Consider the following 19,742-nt stretch of genomic DNA (forward strand, 5'->3'; position numbering starts at 1 on the left):
AGGCTCGGGATTACCGCTCGATTTCCGTCTCGAGTCTGACTTAGGATTACCGTTAATGAGGTTAATACAGAAAAAAAAAAAAAAATGATATGGGATGTGCCAGATTCTGCATACATATGTTATATGGGCGTTTCATCCCCTCTTTTTCTGCAGCATTCCTGGAAAATCTCAAGGTCTGGTCCACTAGTGAGTGTGAGACAACCCAATTGATTAGAACATGTGCAGATACCTGTCGGTGGTTTCGTGGTTCTCACTGCCGGTGACACAGATCTGTGAGGAGGTCGTACTCTGCAGCTCATCACCAAGCACAGGAGATTCCTGCAGAAGAGGAAGAGCATTAGCCACGTCATAAAGCATTGTTTTCATCTAGAACAGAGTTTCCCCGAAATACCCTCAAATCCCATTAAAAATATGTTTTGAAGATAGCCTCAGGTACAGACGACAATGTAATTTACACCAAACTTGACAGCAGGGCTGAGAGGGAATCTTGCTACCAGAAGAAGACAGAAGAGTCACATGATCAGCTGAGCCACTAAAAATACTGCAGGAAAAGGCACGGGGCTTACGTCACATATTGCAGCATTTGATTGGTTAGGAAAGATCACACACCCACTTGACCATCAGTTAATTTTTTCGGTAATAGACACACCTAACAGTTCATTCTGCAGTACCAGAGACCACTGCTGACCACAGCTCATTCTGCCTTATCACAGACCACTGCTGACCACCACAGCTCATTCTGCCTTATCAGAGACCACTGCTGACCACCACAGCTCATTCTGCAGTACCAGAGACCACTGCTGACCACCACAGCTCATTCTGCCTTATCAGAGATCACTGCTGACCACCACAGCTCATTCTGCCTCACCAGACACCACTGCTAACCACCACAGCTCATTCTGCAGTACCAGAGATCACTGCTGACCACCACAGCTTATTATGCCTTATCAAGGACCACTGCTAACCACCACAGCTCATTCTGCCTTATCAGAGACCACTGCTAACCACCACAGCTCATTCTGCACTACCAGACACCACTGCTGACAACCACAGCTCAAACTGCCTCATCAGAGAACAGTGCTGACCACCACAGCTCATTCTGCAGTACCAGAGACCACTGCTGACCACTACAGCTCATTCTGCCTCATCAGAGAACACTGCTGACCACCACAGCTCATTCTGCCTCACCAGACACCACTGCTGCCCACCACAGCTCATTCTGCCTTATCAGAGACCACTGCTGACCACCACAGCTAATTCTGCCATATCAGAGACCACTGCTGACCACCACAGCTCATTCTGCCTTATCAGAGACCACTGCTGTCCACCACAGCTCAAACTGTCTCATCAGAGAACACTGCTGACCACCACAGCTCATTCTGCAGTACCAGAGACCACTGCTGACCACCACAGCTCACTCTGCCTCATCAGAGAACACTGCTGCTCATTCTGCCTCACCAGACACCACTGCTGACCACCACAGCTCTTTCTGTCTCAACAGACACCACTGCTGACCACCGCAGCTCATTCTGTCTCACCAGACACCACAGCTCATTCTGTCTCACCAGACACCACTGCTGACCACCACAGCTCATTCTGTAGTACCAGAGACCACTGCTGACCACCACAGCTCATTCTGCCTTATCTGAGACACCACTGCTGACCACCACAGCTCATTCTGCCTCACCAGACACCACTGCTGACCACCACAGCTCATTCTGCCTTATCAGAGACCACTGCTGACCACCACAGCTCATTCTGCCTCACCAAACACCACTGCTGACCACCACAGCTCATTCAGCCTTATCTGAGACACCTACCGACCATTGCAGCTCACTCTACATTACTAATATGATGTAAATTTTGATTAGGCATTTTTCTCTTGCTCTAAACTGACCATTAAAGAGACTCCGTAACAAAAATTGCATTCTGTTTTTTATCATCCTACAAGTTCCAAAAGCTATTCTAATGTGTTCTGGCTTACTGCAGCACGTTCTACTATCACCATCTCTGTAATAAATCAACTTATCTCTCTCTTGTCAGACTTGTCAGCCTGTGTCTGGAAGGCTGCCAAGTTCTTCAGTGTTGTGGTTCTGTGATGCATTTCCCCCCTCCAGGCCCCTCTCTGGACACTGCCTGTGTATTATTTAGATTAGGAAAGCTTCTCTCTTCTCTTTTACAAACTGGATAAATCCTCCTCTGAGCTGGCTGGGCTTTCACATACTGAGGAATTACATACAGGCAGAGCTGTCTGCACTCTGCAGGAAGAAACAGCCTGACACTTCAGTGGAAGATAGCTGCAGGGGGAAAGAAACACACAAATGATCTCTTGAGATTCAAAAGGAAGGCTGTATACAGCCTGCTTGTGTATGAATGTATTTTCTATGTGCGGACATACTGTACATCAACCTACTTCCTGTTTTGGTGGCCATTTTGTTTGTTTATAAACAAACTTTTTAAAACTGTTTTTAACCACTTTTAATGCGGCGAGGAGCGGCGAAAATGTGTCAGAGGGTAATAGGAGATGTCCCCTAACGCACTGGTATGTTTACTTTTGTGCGATTTTAACAATACAGATTCTCTTTAACTCCCGTAGACTGAGCAGAAACTTTTCACAGTATGAAAAATTCAGAAGTCTAACGAACAATCACTGTCAACTTGATTAATCAGCACACAGGTAATCTTTTCTTAACCCAATTATTACTGTGCAAAGTATCTGTACTGCCACTAAAATTTAATTTCCAGAGGAAAATGACCTAGCTCATCTTTTCATACGAGGGACACAATCCAATCACAGCTCACTCTACAATACCAGAAACTCCCTCTAACCACAGATTACTCTACCAAACCACAGACAACAGCTTTCTCCAAACAGGGACTCCCCTCTACCATAACTCATTGGGCAATACCTGTAACATAAACACACAAATAATACTGTGAATGTTCACACGGTAAACTCCCTGACAACAAAACAAACCGGCAACAGAAAAAGCAGAATTGATACTGTGGTCACATCACCGAAATGTAAATCAGAATCAAGCCACTGCGGACATCCCATGGGTCAGAGGGGGACAGCACAGCAGTCTATCTCCAGCACCACTTACATCTTAGGCTTAGGAGTAAAGGATGGAGATTGTGTGTGAAGGTAAGAGGTGTGGCCAGTACCAGAGCTACAAGAGCATGCCAAGACTGACAGTTGGTCAGTATAGAGGAAAGACAAAAAGAAAAAACCCGCAGGGTACCAGGAGCCCTTATGGTGTATTATCCTCAGATAAGGAGATAAAATTTAAGAGTAAATATACTCACAAGTGTAGGTTGCTAAAGGCAACCACTTGTACCGGCGTGTAGGGAAGTCCCGTCCCCACTCGGTCTTTATGATCGTTGGTCGCTGCTCCTTAGAAAAAGGCTTCGCTTCTCGAAGGTCACGAGGAACCCCACGAGTGGGGTGATACAAGATCGTTTTCCGAAGGGGGTAGGAGGCGCCCGTATAGTGTATTAGGTGTACTCTTTATACCACTCCTGCTTGTGATGCCCCCCCGCACATGGGGCAGCTCCTGTCCCAGAGAAGCACAGCAGTAACTTCCCAGCAGCGAGTGTTGGAGAGACAACAGGCACTAGCTCAGCAGGAGAGACACCTCAGCGAGTGTTGGAGAGACAACAGGCACTAGCTCAGCAGGAGTGTCTCTCCTGCTGAGCTAGTGCCTGTTGTCTCTCCAACACTCGCTGCTGGGAAGTTACTGCTGTGCTTCTCTGGGACAGGAGCTGCCCCATGTGCGGGGGGGCATCACAAGCAGGAGTGGTATAAAGCAGTGTTTCTCAACATTTTATCGGTATGTACCCCTTTTAAAGCACTGTACTCACCAAGTACCCCCTAGCATAGTAAACATTATCACAAGTACCCCTTGACAAATATATATTTAAATGTAGTACACTATAATTAGTTCTAAACTATTTCCAAGCATTTACTATTGCTTTTAATTAGTTAAAACACTAACTTGGTGTTGTTTTAATAAGATTTATCATTTTCTGCAACTCTAAATTTGTTATTCTTGGTTAAGTATATCAAGCCTGAGTACCCCCTGGAACCAACAGATGTACCCCCTGGGGTACGCGTACCACACGTTGAGAACCTAGGGTATAAAGAGTACACCTAATACACTATACGGGCGCCTCCTACCCCCTTCGGAAGACTGACAGTTGTCACTTCTGGCAACATATCTTCAAGCGCGGCTAAGTTTAAAGTTATATACTAATCTTTAGGCTATAATGTATAAATCCATGGCCTCCGTTTCCTTCAGCTAGGCCTGGTACACACAACTAATAGTACTCATCCACACAACCAATAGTACTCATCCTACGGATTGCCAGCGACCGATCTCAAGCTCAAAATCTATCTCTTTCTCGATCAGAATGAGATCAAACATGCTGGAAAACATTGGTGAAAATACTGGCTATTGTTCCATGTGTATCTTTTCGATTAGTATCAAATCAGAAAAATGGTCAGAGATCTGATCAGACTTTGTACCCCTAGCTTTCTTCTACATCCAATCGATGTCATATGTGAATATCGATCTAATCACCTCACTCTGGTGACGGAGGTGTGTGGCTGCTCTTGTTTCTATGGGCTTAAAGGACAACAGAAGCGAGAGGGATGTGGAGGATGCCATATTTATTTCCTTTTAAAGGGGAACTGAAGTATGAGGTATACGGAGGCTGCCATATTTATTTCCTTTCAATCAATACCAGTAGTAGTATCTGAATAACACCAGAAACAAGCATGCAGCTAGTCTAGTCAGATCTGACAATATTGTCAGAAACACCTGATCTGCTGCATGTCTGTTCAGGGTCTATGGCAAATAGTATTAGAGGCAGAGGATCAGCAGGGCTGCCAGGCAACTGGTATTGATTAAAAGGAAATAAATATGGCAGCCTCCGTATACCTCTTACTTCAGTCCCCCTATAAAACAATGCCAGTTGCCTGGTTGATCTTTCTGGTCAATAGTGTCTAAATCAAACACCTGAAACAAGCATGTGGCTAATCTTGTCATTTTGGTCAGAAACATCTGATCTGCATGCTTGTTCAGGATGTATGGCAAAAAGTATTAGGATCAGGAGGACAGTCAGACAATGCATATTGTTTAAAAAGAAAACAAATATGGCAGCCTCCATATCCCTCTCAGGCAATTTGTCCTTTAAAAGAATGCTCTCGGGGTGGTCTGTAGAGCTTTGTTTATGCCCCAAACAACTGAAAATTAACCTTTCCTGTCATCCACCTGTCAGACCATCCATTGGGACCTGTGTTTGGACAGATACCTGAACACTGACTGCTCCTCCCTGGCGTTTGCTGCAGTCTTCACTACTGATAGGCCTCCAACCTCACGCATTCATCAGCACAGCAAGTCACAGAAATGAGACTGCATAGCCTTCAATAATGGCCAGGCTGAAATCCAATAACTAATTATCACACGTGAACGTTTTAATTAGAGCCTGCAATAGGCTTTAGAGTGCTAGAATGGAAAAATAGAGTCCACTCTCCAAGCTGCTACCTTGGCAGTTAATTCAAAGTTTGACTTCAAAGTCACATGACCAGGTCCAAAAAGTGCTGCTAGTACAGTGTTCTCCCCAGAAATGTATTAATAATAATAATAATCTGAACATTTATATAGCGCTTTTCTCCTGTCGGACTCAAAGCGCTCAAGAGCTGCAGCCACTGAGACACGCTCAAGAGGCCACCCTCTTGTTAGGGAGTCTTGCCTTGAACTCCTTACTGAATAGGTACTTGACCTAGCCAGGAATCGAACCCTGGTCTCCCATGTCAAAGGCAGAGCCCTTAACCAGTACACTATCCAGCCACTCCAGCCAGGTGGCGAGAAAAAATGGCTGGGGAACACAGGGCTGGCTCAACTCTGCTTACAGCATAGGAGGAGGACGAGGAGGTGAGCCGATGACAGCCTGTTGTTTACCAAAATTAGCCGGGTGGAGCCCCCCGTCTAAAAGAGCCTGGGGAGAACACTGTAGTATGCGCTTATGAGGGAAGCCATACTTAAAGACACTGAAGTCTCTTAAAAATCATTTTTTTTGCTGCCCTCTACTCTTCCGTGTGAGGCAGAGCTATGAGCTGCAGCCCTGCCTCACACGCATCTGTCAGCGCGTATCTCTGCCTCTCCCCTGCACCTCTCAGTGAATGAAGACAGAGGGGCGGGGAAGAAGCGGTGATCCGTGGGCTGACAGACGCGCTGAGAGGCAGAGCTGAAGCTCCTAGCTCTGCCTCTCATGGAAGCGCTGCCCGGATTGCCCCCAGGGAGTTTGGGGGGTTAAGTTAGATTAGAGCGGCGGGGATGCGGCGGTTTAGGTCGGGCTGTCATATTACACAGGATTTTATTATAAAAAGATGATTTTTTTTTAGAGACTTCAGAGTCTCTAAGTTTTTTGTAGAATACAAAACAATGGTTTACAAGGATTCATTGTAGTTAGAGTTCCATAAAACATGCTGTAAATAACAAAGCAAGCAGACCGTACCGACAGTTATTCTTCAGCTGGTAGATACGAGGGACACTTATAGCCTGTACACACTGGCTGTATTGCACTGCGATTGTAGAATCGCATACGATTTTTCAATTGCAAAGCCTTCAAGAAAATAAAGCAAATCACAAGGAGCTGTAAACACTGGTGAGATGGAATTGTAGAAAATCTCAATCGCAGTGCCAGAAGCACTTTTTGAGCGCTTGAATTTGTGAAGCGCAGGAAAAATGCAATGCATGCGATTTTGATTGCATTTTGTAGGTAAACAATCAGGGAACCAGGAAAAGATAGCCAAAGCAAAATAGCAATCGCATCGCAAACGCGCAAAAATCACAAGTAGAATTTTAAGAAAACGCAATCACATCGCACTGCGCTTAGCAATTTTCAGTGTGTACAGGCCCTTAATCTTTCCTGGTCAATACAGTTATCTGCTACGATTCATGTAACGGTCTACTGCTTTCAGCCATCACCTGAATTAATTATAAGAACTGTCTGTAAAGGAAATAAAGAATGAAGCACTTGCAATCGGCAGAGTAATAAAAGACGTGATGAGAACACGGTGAGAACGACACACTGCGGTAAGCAAGCACAAGTACATTGAGAAGCGGGTGTAGGGAGCGGAAGATGGAGTGATACGAGAACAGTCACATCTGATTGGTGGAAGATGGCATCAGCTGACAGGAGAGTGTAAACAGCACACGTTTCACACTTAGCGCAAGCAACACTCCAATACCACCTGCAAGTGAAAGTAATATCCAACTTCAGGAATGTCAAGAGTTACACCTCCTCCTCTCACTTAAAAGTCTCGGTAAAAGTAGCGGTTACACGACTAAGGCCAAACCAGCGGCGTTTAAGCTAGCGTGTGTATATAGCTTTAGATTTCCCTGGATCATCTTTGGCATTATGAGAGTCTGTCTGGCTGTGGATCCTTTATTGTATTCAGGACTCTTCTGGATGATGATTTGTGGAATCTTGAGTGAACAGATTTACCAAATCTATGCAGTATAAGGGCCAACAGATTGAAAACACTTTCAAAAGATTGTTTTGAGAAGTTTTATATTACGTGAAAGTGGTAAGGTTGAAAAAGCAAGATTTTATGGTATATGGCCAACCTTAACCACTTCAGTCTATCTGGATGACTACAGTCGTTCAGATAGACACCACTCAAGTCGACTCCAACTCTTACCTGGCAGCTTCTCAGTGTTGGTAACTGGGGAAGGGAACAGAGGGTTCCCCAAACCAATCGCAGTGCTTGGAATGAATGGACACGACCCGCATTTCTAGCGACACCTTGTTCGGTGACTTATGAATTTGTGGTGTGTGTAATTTGACTCTAGGTAACGCAACCACAAATTTATAATAAAAAAATATAATACAATTAATCCCTTCCACCCCCCCCTCCCCCCCCCAGTCACCAAGATTAACAGAAAAAAAATCCATGTTGCCTTAGGGACTCTGCTTTTATTTTAGTATGTATTTCATGAGGGTGTATTACTGTAACTTTAGAATTTAAATGTTGTGAAAGCCGGTGTGACGCCGTCGATATGACTATGACTATGACTGGTACAAACGCCAGTTCTTCGCAAACCCCACCTTTCAGTGCCTGCACCCACCTCCCATACCACTAAGCCTGCACCAAGGATACGTAAGATAAATGGTTATACTACGTTGAACTGTTTTGTTATACGCACAGTGTTTTGGATGTCTGTATTTTCAAGCAGCGGCTGTCACTATTGATGATAATAAATCATTCCCTTGACGGAAGGTGCACGCAGCAATCCCTTTTTTTCTGACTGCATTTGAAATCTTTTCATGGTCAGTTAATTAGCCTCTTGTGAAAAGATTCTCTACCAGCACAGGGACCCCAACCAGGCAGAAAGAGGGAAATCTCACACCTCCACTGCCTAACCCAGACTTGGTGGCTCCTCAGCTCCGTACATGAAAAGAGCAGCCACAGGAAGTTCTGCTAACATCCTGCAGAAGTCACTTAGAGACTACAGCTGGCTTTCTCAGTCACTAGTAGGAAACCTATCTGTGACCTCACAAATATGAAATCCATCTTTTATCATAAAGATGACTTCCCAAATAGGCAACGGCCTTAAGAACCCGCTTATTCTGAAATTCGGAACCAACCACACGATTGGATGTTTCTGAATTCAAGGTAAGCCCTGCCAAAGCAGAGATATGCATTTTGGGGTCACCGTTCACCCTAAACCCCCCAAGTTTGGTATCAACGTTCTGGATAAATTCTGACAAACCTAAAAATGTTATTAGATTTAACACAACTTGTATGGTTTGCAGATAAGCACAATTATCATGATTCAGGTAAATTCTTGTTTCTATGAGAGGGGGCATTGCCCTATTCAAATTGCAAGGCTGGACTTGTATGTGTCATAACTCCTCCCACCTACAGTGAGGAACAAAACTGACATGACCCAAAAGTCCAGCGTCCTTTACCTTCAATCTGATGCCTAGTAACATCCTGGCAGCCCGCAGGGACACGGGCCAACCTCCATCTTTGAACTTTCTAACAAAGGCCTGTTGGCCGCATGGCAACCGCCATTTTGGGACTTTCGCCAAAGACTTGCGATTGCCGCATGGACTACCAATAACGGTATTTGAACTGTATATAATCAGACATTCTGTTTCTCTTCCTCTCTTCTCTCTGTCCAATCAATCTGTTCTAAAATAAGCTGTGTGTATGTAGTTTAGAAATAAACTAACGATTTTATCGTTCAGTTGTGTGCCTTTTCTGGTCATCTGATTGCTGCTATAACGAATCTGCCCTCTGAAGAGTCAGTCATACTACCGCATTGTTTTATGATTTGCTTATGATTGTTGATTTGCTAGCTAGGTTGTAAATAACCGTTTCTTCCTTCTAGGGTTAGCTAGTACCAGATTTCCTGTGCGAAATCGATAACTTCGTTTCTTGATTATAAATACAATTCGAGATTGCATCATATAGGGACCCAGTAACCTTTCTTTAATGTCACATTGCTCACAGTCTTTAAGCCGTCGGAAGTGACTATTCCCCGAACGGTGACTTGAGCGTGTTGAACGTGATTGGGCTGGCTACCGTATTATGATAGCGGGAGTCTCTTTCCTCCCTGAACTTGAGAGAGTGGTGGCAGTTTACTTTATTTACCCGATTTCCAGCGCGAAATCGATATTTTTAGTTTACCGATTGTATATACAATCAGAATTGTACATGTATGGGCACCTCCAAACAATCTTAACCGTTTACTACGCACACAGTGAATTTGCCTCCAGCAGTCTCTAGTGCATGAGACCTGCATGGCAACAGTGGCCTAGTAATACGGGATTGGTGGATGTTTGTCCCATTACATATGGTCGGCAGCTGCGCAACCAATCTTTATTGTCAGTCTGTTCACCGTACTTCCTGCGTCTGCTAACGGGAGCAGATTAGACGGGATTGGCTCGCTCTGTCGCCCTTTTTCTTCTTACCTCTGACGATCCAGCAACCGGTCTCGTTGTCCGTCTGCGCCCGTACTTCCTGCGTACGCTAACGGGAGCAGATCTCGACAGGATCGCGGGGCTGGATTGTCACATTGGTGGCAGTGGTGGGATTTCCCTCTTTCTGCCTGGTTGGGGGTCCCTGTGCTGGTAGAGAATCTTTTCACAGAAGGCTAATTAACTGACCATGAAAAGATTTCTCCAGCCCTTTGGCGAAGGGGAAAAAAAGTGTATTTAAACCAAAAAACTGTCAGTTTGGTTGGTTTGCGAAGAACTGGCGTTTGTACCTCCATGACGCATTCCATATGTCATATCGACGGCGTCACAGCCAGGACTAATGGGCAAATAAAATGGGTGTGTTTTATTTAAAGTAGCATTGCTATTTCAAAACTATAGGGGATGGAACTGGAGAAAGTGTATTTTTTCTGGTTTGCGCCTATAAAATGCTACTGAAAACAAGTATTGCCCACAAAAAGCCTTAAATTGTGGCAAAAAAACCAACCCAAGATATAGATCATTAACGTGTGAGAAGCAGTGATAAAGTTATGGCCAAATGAATGGCTTTTAGCATTAAAGGACACCCGAGGTAAAAATAAACTAATGAAATAAATGATTCTATCCTCCTCCTCCTAAAAAGGACTTAAGATATTCTACAGTTTTATTTTATATTTAAATCTACTTTAAGTTTTTACTGTTTTATTTTGCTCAATGACGCATCCTTTGAAGTATGCCAGAGCTAAAATCTATCAACTATTGACCCTTTTTATTTCTTTCTTGCTTGCTTCTCAGAAGCCGTTCTCTGCTAGGAAAGTGTTTAATAGTTGTAATTTCTTATAAGTGAGTCTCACACTGTACTCTGACCCAGTCCTGACTCAGACAGTAACTGCCACTTACATACCTGATTAACTCTTTCAGGCAGAGAAAAAAAAAACACAGCATAGTTATTTGTGTGCTAGGCACTGTACATACATGTCTTTTTCATCGCATCCCATGTCCCCTCGGGTATCCTTTAACCCCCTTGGCGGTATGAAAAATACCGCCAGGGGGAAGCGCAGCAGTTTTTAATTTTTTTTTTTTTTTTAAATCATGTAGCGAGCCGAGGGCTCGCTACATGATAGCCGCTGCTCAGCGGCATCCCCCCGCCCGCTTCGATCGCCTTCGGCGATCTCCGATCAGGAAATCCTGTTCAAAGAACGGGATTTCCTGGAGGGCTTCCCCCGTCGCCATGGCGACGGGGCGGGATGAAGTCACTGACGTCGGGACGTCATTGGGAGTCTCGGGCCACCCCTCGGCGCTGCCTGGCACTGATTGGCCAGGCAGCGCACGGGGTCTGGGGGCGCGCGCCGCACCGGATAGCGGCGATCGGGCGCGTGGCGGCGGCAATCGGGGTGCTGGCGCAGCTAGCAAAGTGCTAGCTGCGTCCAGCAAAAAAAAAAAATATTTAAATCGGCCCAGCAGGGCCTGAGCGGCACCCTCCGGCGGCTTACCCCGTGTCTAGCACGGGGTTACCGCTAAGGAGGTTAAAGAGGAACTGTAACGTCAAAACGTCCCCTGGGGGGTACTCACCTCGGGTGGGGGAAGCCTCCGGATCCTAATGAGGCTTCTCACGCCGTCCTCCGTCCCTCAGGGGTCTCGCTGCAGCCCTCCGTGCAGCGGTGACGTCAATATTTACCTTCCCGGCTCCTGCGCAGGCGCTCTCACGGCTATCGGCTCCGAAGTAGGCGGAAATACCCGATCGCCGTCGGGTCTGCTCTACTGCGCAGGCGCAAGTTTCCGGCGCCTGCGCAGTAGAGCAGACCCGACGGAGATCGGGTATTTCCGTCTATTTCCGAGCCGAAAGCAGCCACAGCACCCCCGCTGGAGCCAGCAAAGGTAAATATTGAATCTACAGTCGAGTCTGTCGCCGGCTGTTCGGAGGGTTGCAGCAAGACCCCCGTGGGACAGAGGACGGCGTTGGAAGCCTCATTAGGATCCGGAGGCTTTCCCCACCCGAGGTGAGTACCCCCCAGGGGAGGTTTTTGATGTTACAGAGTCTCTTGAAGGGTAAAATGGCCTGTAGGCTGAAGTGGTTGAAATGTACTTGCAGGGTGCAAAACAAAAAGTGCCGCAAATGGGTACTCAACCGTGGGAGAGTAAAATCTCTGGATCCTTCAGAGGCCTCCACTGTTGTCCTCCACCAGGCCATTCTAGCGCTGTTCCCTTCCCAAAATAAGGCTCACCTCTTGCACAGTAGTATGGACTTGCTCAGGCGTAGGCAGAGATAGCCCGTCCTTCACAGTAGCATGGACCTGATCTTGCTCAGCTATTTTTGCTTAAGCCTGAGTGGGTCCATGCTACTGTGCAGGCGCAGCGTGGCTGTGTTCAGAGGTCCATGCTCTGGAAAGGCTTGGTGGATCCTGAGGCTTCCTCCTCTCGAGGTAAGCCTCCATTTTCCTTTCCCTACACCTCACAGGTTTGCTTTGAGGAGCCCATCATCATCCTGACACGTTTTGTGAAGGATACCACATGAATTGGGTAAAATCCTCTTATTCTGTTCTCTCAAACTTCCAATCTATTTTCAGATGCAAATAAAACTTAACCTTCTCAATATCCAACAGGATTAAGAAAAGGTCTGGAAATCTAACAGCATGATGTGGTCTTCTTTCACAGAATTGTTCTCATCTTCCATATAATCCCAGAAAGGCTATGGTGGATGGCATACGTCTAGATCTACTGGAATGAACATTCGGATCTGTGGCCAGATTTGCTTGCTCAGGCGTAGACTTGCAAGACCAGAAAAAAAAATGTAATTGAGTACATACTTTTGTTACTAATGGCATGTTTTGGCAGGCTGGTCCTGACTAGTCCTAGCCAGGACCTTTGAACAAGAAGTAATGGCCCCTGCTCATGCGCAGTAGCCTCCCCATAGTCACGAGCGAATGCCAGGCTGAAGGAGCGCAGCCAGTAGCATGGACAGCACAGTGAGCCCAACTATGGGGAGGCTACTGCGCAAGGGTCATTACTTCTGGTTCAAAGGTCCTGATTTGTACTAGTCGGAATGGGGAGGAACAAAGGACACAGCCTGCCAAAGGATCTCATTAGTAACAAAAGTATGTACAACATTACACATTGTTGGCCTTGGATGTCCTTTAAGAAAAAGAATATGGGTATATATGCTCCTATCCATAGCGAAAGACTAGAAGAGACCAGGAAAGAGAGTAATGATGGTGTGGTGGAAGCGTAGACCCTTGTCAAAGCCTTCATGATGTGCTTGGGTCAGCCTCTCAGCTGTCCACTCTCAATTGCTGATCTATGGACAAGCTGTCTGCAGCTGGAGACAAGTTCATTAGTATTCCCCACGCAGAGCGAATTCCCTGTCATAAGCTACTGTGTATCAAGGGCTGACTTTCACAGACATCAATTCAGACAAGACATTACTTATTCCAAGCTGCACACAACTGGCTCAGCTCTGCCAAACAATCAAATTCTCCAGACACTGCTCAGTATGTGAGCTGAAACAAAATAGACTATTTTTAATAATCTATAGAAATAAAATTATTTATTTTTCAATAAAACTGCTTCAAAAACAGAAAACCGCAGCAAACCATGCACAGCGCTCATATAAATAAACCTAGGCACAAACAATACAATTTGGTGGACCAAATAATCGATATCTTCCTGATGTCAATCCTAGTTCAACTACTACCTTGCAACAGTAGATTTTAGACACAGAACATTTATATTGCATTTTTCTCCTGGCTGACTCAAAGCACCTAGTGACCTAGCCCAAGGTCTCCTACTGAATAGGCGCTGGCTTACTGAACAGGCAGAGCCAAGAATCAAACCCGGGGCTCCTGTGTCAGAGGCAGAGTCCTTACCCAGTACACTATGCAGCAGAAATCTTGCTTGATATCGATTGCAAGTCTCATAGTGCAAGTTTAGTTTAAGACAGGAGACTTTGAATGTAACCCCAAAGAATGAAGATGAAAGTCATCTACATCTGACATTACTTCCCAACAACTACGGTTGGAAAGTCTGTCAAAGATAACCTGGGGTTCAGAAACACACTTACACAAAGAGACAGAAGCCTCTGGATCCTAATGAGGTTCGCCATTGTCCTCTGGTCCCCTGCTGCCGCTCACGGAAACTCCAGGTGACCAGGGCTACACTTCTCTTTTTGCACAAGCATGGCAGGACTCGCTTGTGCTTGAAGAGGGGTGCGGCCTCGGTCAAATTACTGATTAAGCTCTTGTTGGTAATCTTTGGAGGACTCATTGCGGACTCAGCCTCAGCAACAGGGGACCAGATGGCAGTGAAATAAGCCTGAAGATCCAGCAGCTTCCTTGTTCTTAGGTATGCAATTTTGTACCTGAGCTTTAGCTCTGGTATACGATAAGGTTTGCACACACACAATATTTCTGTCACCCACAGGGATTGGGACAGGATCCATAGATTTACAGTTCAGGGCCCAATGTTGTACAGACACGCCACTAGCTTCCAGGTTAGTGATGTTGCTATGCAGGTGAGAGCAGGGCCGATGGCACAAAACCCGACAGAGTGGGCAGGGCGAGTAGGAGAGCAATGTCCATAGCCTGTGCTGGGCTGAGACAATAAGCCAAACTAATTGTCCGCCGATGCAGAGTAGGCCCCGCCCAGCCACCCTGGCAGAGAACCATCTACCATGTACACAAGGCTTTATGCTATAGTCCACTGTAGAGAAACTGTAATTTAGACCCCTTAATTATTAGCACTTACTGTGAGAAAAAAAAAGAAACAACCTAGTTTCGAAGTAGGGTTGGGACTGTAAATACAGGTCTATCCCATCATGTCAATTTTCAGGTAGCTACCTATATGTTTTTTCAGAATTTGAGAAAAAACGAAAGCACCTGGAAGAATCTCACACAGATGTCCAGAAAGACCTCCTGACAAGTACCGCTGACACCCTAGAGAAGACTTCAAAGAAGCATATGGAGGATGCCCTTCAGACGGGGGAACAGGATATCCAGTTGATAGCAGAGCCATGGGTGACAGGGACAGGAAAAGGGACAATATATCTTCAGCTTGAACTAAAACAGTATCGGACATTTGCAGATCCAATTGATACCCAGTGAATTTTATAGGTTTGCTATGTAGATCGATTTCAGCCTTCAGAAAGAGAAGTTGTCTTCTACGTCTCACTACTTGGTTGAGAAACTGAGCATTGAATCCGGACATTCTTCTTCCATCTGTAGGAGTTCTATTTTTGAACTTCCTTTTCTTGAAAAATTCTAGTTAAACGGTTTCATGAATGACTTGTGGATAGAGGAACTGACATCGTGGTCATTGTAGCCAGAGGTAATCTCCAGCTCTGCAAAGTACAGTATCTCAGAAGCCTTCTTGTGTAATATCCTAGAGTAGTGATGGCTTACCTTGGCACTCCAGCTGTGGTGGAACTACAAGTCCCATGAGGCATTGCAATACGCTGACAGCTAATAACTCAGGGAGGCAGAGGCATGATGGGATTTGTAGTTTTGTCACAGCTGGAGTGCCAAGGTTAGCCATCACTGCCCTAGCGCAATGTCGGAAGCTAGCTCTATTAACCAAGGCCAAAGAGGAATTAATTTACTCAAGAAAAAGGAGGAAAAAAAACCAAAGGCCAGGACCACAGTGTAATCATACTGATAAAATGTATTCATTGGTATACCTATTGTAAACCTAGCCACTCTGAAAATATGCATGGTGTCATTAATGCATGTGTTTTGCAGCAAATGAGACTCAGTGCTCTCTACAGTCCTAAATAAGACTTTTCAAAAATCCCATTATTTTATTTTTGCTTTAAAGGTTAAAAGTGTAGGTTGAAAGTTTTGACAGCCTCAGGTAAATGAGGTTTATTCAGTTCCCATACATACTCATTCTAATCTTGTTTTCTGTTCCTGACTATCACAAGTGTTTTTCTTAGCCACACAGGTGGTTTACAACCTCTAATTAGTTGTCAGTGAAAGTTATGCTATTCCAACTAAAAGAAAACTATAATTTGGAGCCCTGGTTGCTTAAACCTTACAGTAAGAAAAATGAAAGAGCAACACAGGCTCTATTTAGCTTTGGGACTGTGCACAATTTTGGGGTGCCATTAATATTTTCTCTTTAAAAACATGTTTTTTTGGATCTAAGTTTTTGGATCTAGGTATTGCCAGTTTGAATCTACATATCTTGATATTTATGTGTGAGTGTCTATGCTTCCTGCAATCTTTGCAAGTCTGTTACAGGCATATTTTTTATGCGTTTACTTTTTTTAGTCTTTCAACTTCATTTTAATAAGCAAAACAGGCTTACGGAAATCACAGCCTGGAGCTATGTTGTTCTGCACAAGGCTGTGGAGCCAATTACAGACCTCTTAATTATTTAATTTTATTGACAATACAAAGCAGGTGTTCCTGCATGTGCAGAAGATCAGCAGAAGACATTCCTTTCATCATTCTCTGCCAATATTTGTAGGTGTACAGATTTGCCTTGCTTATTTTCTCTGCTCGATATCTACTTAAAGTGGGATAAAACTCTGACATAACATTCAATTAAATTACGGTAAGTTTTCCTACTTTTTATTACCGATACAGTTACCATATTTGCTTTTGTCCACAAGTAATATTGTCGGTTTACAAAATACAAGTTCCCAAAGTACAGTTTATCTGCTCTGAAAGCTGCCATTGCACTTTATTGCATTGCTGCTGTATTTATATATTAAAATCTACCTAGTTTCTCACTCTCTCTGGTTCTAGAATGTGTGCAGTCAGTTTTAGCACGCTGCTGACTGTATACTAAATGTATATGAGAAAGGAATGTATATCACCTTTTCAGGTGCGGCCAGAAGATGCCAGAAGTAAAGAGCTTTCCACTAAAATTCTAAGTGCTGTGTTTAACTGTTTGAATGCTGTTCTGCTACAAAATTTTTTTGTGGTAATAGATTTTATGCTGCAAATCTTTTAGAACAAAGAGTAAATGCTGAGTTTCATACCTCTTTAAGTACTGTTTGAGTAGAGTGGTACTGAGACGTTTAGAAGGTTGTGGTAGTATGGATGGCACCATAGAATGTTCGTTCTTATTCTACTTCTGGGAATTCTCCTTTTATAGTGTCCAATCTGCCATATCTCCCATCTTCAAGGATAGACAAATCTACTGCAGGTCTGAGCAAACCCAACATGGAAGATAAATCTATCTCTGAAGGACTAATCAGTCAGCTCTCAATGAAAACTTTGGTAACCAATCCTCGATTCCCAGATTCTTGATATACTGTAGCATGTCAAATGAATAATGCAAGAAAGAACAGCAACAATAAAATGTGCAAGAATCGTATCAAGTTAAAAAACAACCCCGATTCAACTGGACTCATCCTTGTGTTCTATCCAGAAGACATTTCATCATGGATTCTTGTGATTCTTCAGTTCTAAAGAAATACTTTGCTCTGAGCACCATTATGTTATGCACTTTGGGTCCTGCGGGGGAAAAGTGCTTTACAAATGTTTGTTGTTGTTGTCCTGACCTGAAGTAGACAAAAGGTCAGTGTACCATATGTGGAGATGATTAACGTGGTCTTCATACCTACAATATCGTTGTGACTACAGTGTCATAAATGTTGCTACATAGCCAAAAGTATATGTTTACATGGTGAATCATCACAGTATAGGTTAATAAAAATGGCACAATATGTATGGGAAGTGGATAATGCTCACACCCATTGATGGTTGTTACAGTAGGACGTAGATGGCATCTTTCACAATTCTCCCGTCTCCAAATTTAGCATTTTACTTTCCTTAATGGTCTCTTCTAAAACAGAAAGACCCCCGAGTCTGAATGATTATTAGAGTTAGCCATCCTATACTGGACCATACAATTATAAGGTGTCCTAGCTTCCCCCATGAAATCTGTAAGCCTCGTAATGCTTGAGGGTAGATGAGCCAGTTTCTATTCGAATGTTGGGTCTTTTTGATGTGAAGATGGATGATAGCATGCTGGGGTCGGAGAGAGCATTCTTCGGAATTCTTCAAAGCAGCTGGTTTTCTTATTTGATGGAGAAAAAACTCATCTTGCACGTTTCTTGATGCATGCAGGATGGTTAAAATTTACTGTTGATTTTCACAATATTAGGGAGACCATATTTAGATGATCTCACAAAATGAGTCTATATATGTAGATTTTGCTGAATTTCCTTGCAAACAAAGGATTCGTTCAGCCCACTATCAACCACAGTAGAGGCCTGCAATGCATCCGGGTATCGGTCGTTACCCGCAGGTTATGTGAAATGCGGGCCAAGTTTGGGTACTTGTATTCAGAGTTCTCCTCAGGCTCTAATTTTGGTGAGCACCCAGCTCTCATCACTTCCTCCTCCTATGCTGTAAGCAGAGCTGCACTGGCCCTGCATTCCCCGTCTCACCCCACCCAGCTACTTTTTCATGCCGCCCAGCTGAAAAAAATTTCTGGGGAGAACACTGCGTATTGATTCTAATTGGGTTGCGGGGTGGGTAGCGAAAGCAAGCATAAGACAATTCTGTGTCTTTTGCCTCCCAAAATCTGTGACGGCATTTGGTAATAGAGTACTCACTTGCGGACTCGTTTGCTGCTGCTCATTTTTAATGCCAGCAGACTCCTTCCTGCTCTCAAGCGGAGACATCCCTCCCCCATACTAGTACATATCTAAGGCTAGCTGACAACATGCCAATGTGAGACTGAAGATGTGTTTTTCATAGACGTCCAGAATTCATTTAGTCATATTAGGCATGCTCAGTTGAAACAAAGGTGAGGAGTGGTAAGAAAGCTCTACTTGTCCCTTTGTGACTTGGGATATTTGAGTAAACAAGAGCTAGAGTATGTTCTGGGCATGTTTTCTAAATGCCTACTGAGCGCACCCAAGATAGCTACTGCTCTCTTAAAGGATACCAGAGCCAAAATCAATATGAGAAACGGGGGTGCAGGCATGTATGGTGAGCTGTCCTGATACTCACCGCTCTCCCCCCTGTTCTCCACTCTGCCCCTCCACTGCCTCTAAATGCCCTCCAGCACCCTCCCTCGGTCACCTGGGTTGGGGCATCACTGTGTCTGCGCTGGCCGAGCTGCGCACATCCTACAGCACACAGCCGCGGGTGAGAGCACTCTGCACAGTTGAAAAAAAATAAATTTTAGCTTACCTATCTTGATGTTTTTAGTGTTCACTGTTTAGGCTACTTTCCCACCAAGACGTTGCGTTTTAGGGGACATTATGGACGCATAACGTGCCCCTAACGTAACGCATGGTGGTGTTGAAGTTGGACATCAGATTGAGCTGCGTTATGCAGCTCTCAAAGCAGCCGGGTTAGTGATAGGAAGTCCGGATCTTTTTAAGGATTCGGATCATTTGAATCGGATCATTGAAAAGATCCGGATCTTTGAACCGAATCATTTAAATCATTTTACTAGGGAAGCAGACTGGGTGAAATGACTAGCAGGACAGGACTTTCCCTGCACTGTACATTCTGTATGTTCCTGTTTCTTCCAGACAGACATCCACTGTGAACCGAATCTTTCATTGCGATGATCCGGATGATTCGACTCACAAAAAAAGATAGGGATCAAATGAACGATTTGTTCATGATCCGGACAACACTACAGTCCCACCACGAGTCACCATAGTGCAGTGAATATTAGCCATGTGGCTGGCGTGGAGAATGAGGGGAGACCTCCTCCTCCAACATTACTGAGCATGTGCAAACAGTCTAACATGGCTTAGCCGAGTATAAAGTACAGCATGCAGCACTTTG

General features: G+C 44.6%; 1 protein-coding gene across 5 annotated transcripts in view; it reads right to left on the reverse strand.

Moving 5' to 3' along the window:
- The window catches only part of RAPGEF1 (Rap guanine nucleotide exchange factor 1), a 215,100-nt gene that overhangs the window by 44,285 nt on the left and 151,073 nt on the right, over positions 1–19,742 (reverse strand). For all 5 annotated transcript variants that reach the window (XM_068248875.1, XM_068248873.1, XM_068248872.1 and 2 more), the window contains one exon: positions 230–318. In XM_068248875.1, the coding sequence (XP_068104976.1) occupies positions 230–318 (89 nt within the window). The remainder of the gene's footprint in view (positions 1–229; positions 319–19,742) is intronic.

The sequence above is a fragment of the Hyperolius riggenbachi genome, chromosome 8 (genome assembly GCF_040937935.1).
Source record: "Hyperolius riggenbachi isolate aHypRig1 chromosome 8, aHypRig1.pri, whole genome shotgun sequence".
Taxonomy (NCBI): Eukaryota; Metazoa; Chordata; class Amphibia; order Anura; family Hyperoliidae; genus Hyperolius; species Hyperolius riggenbachi.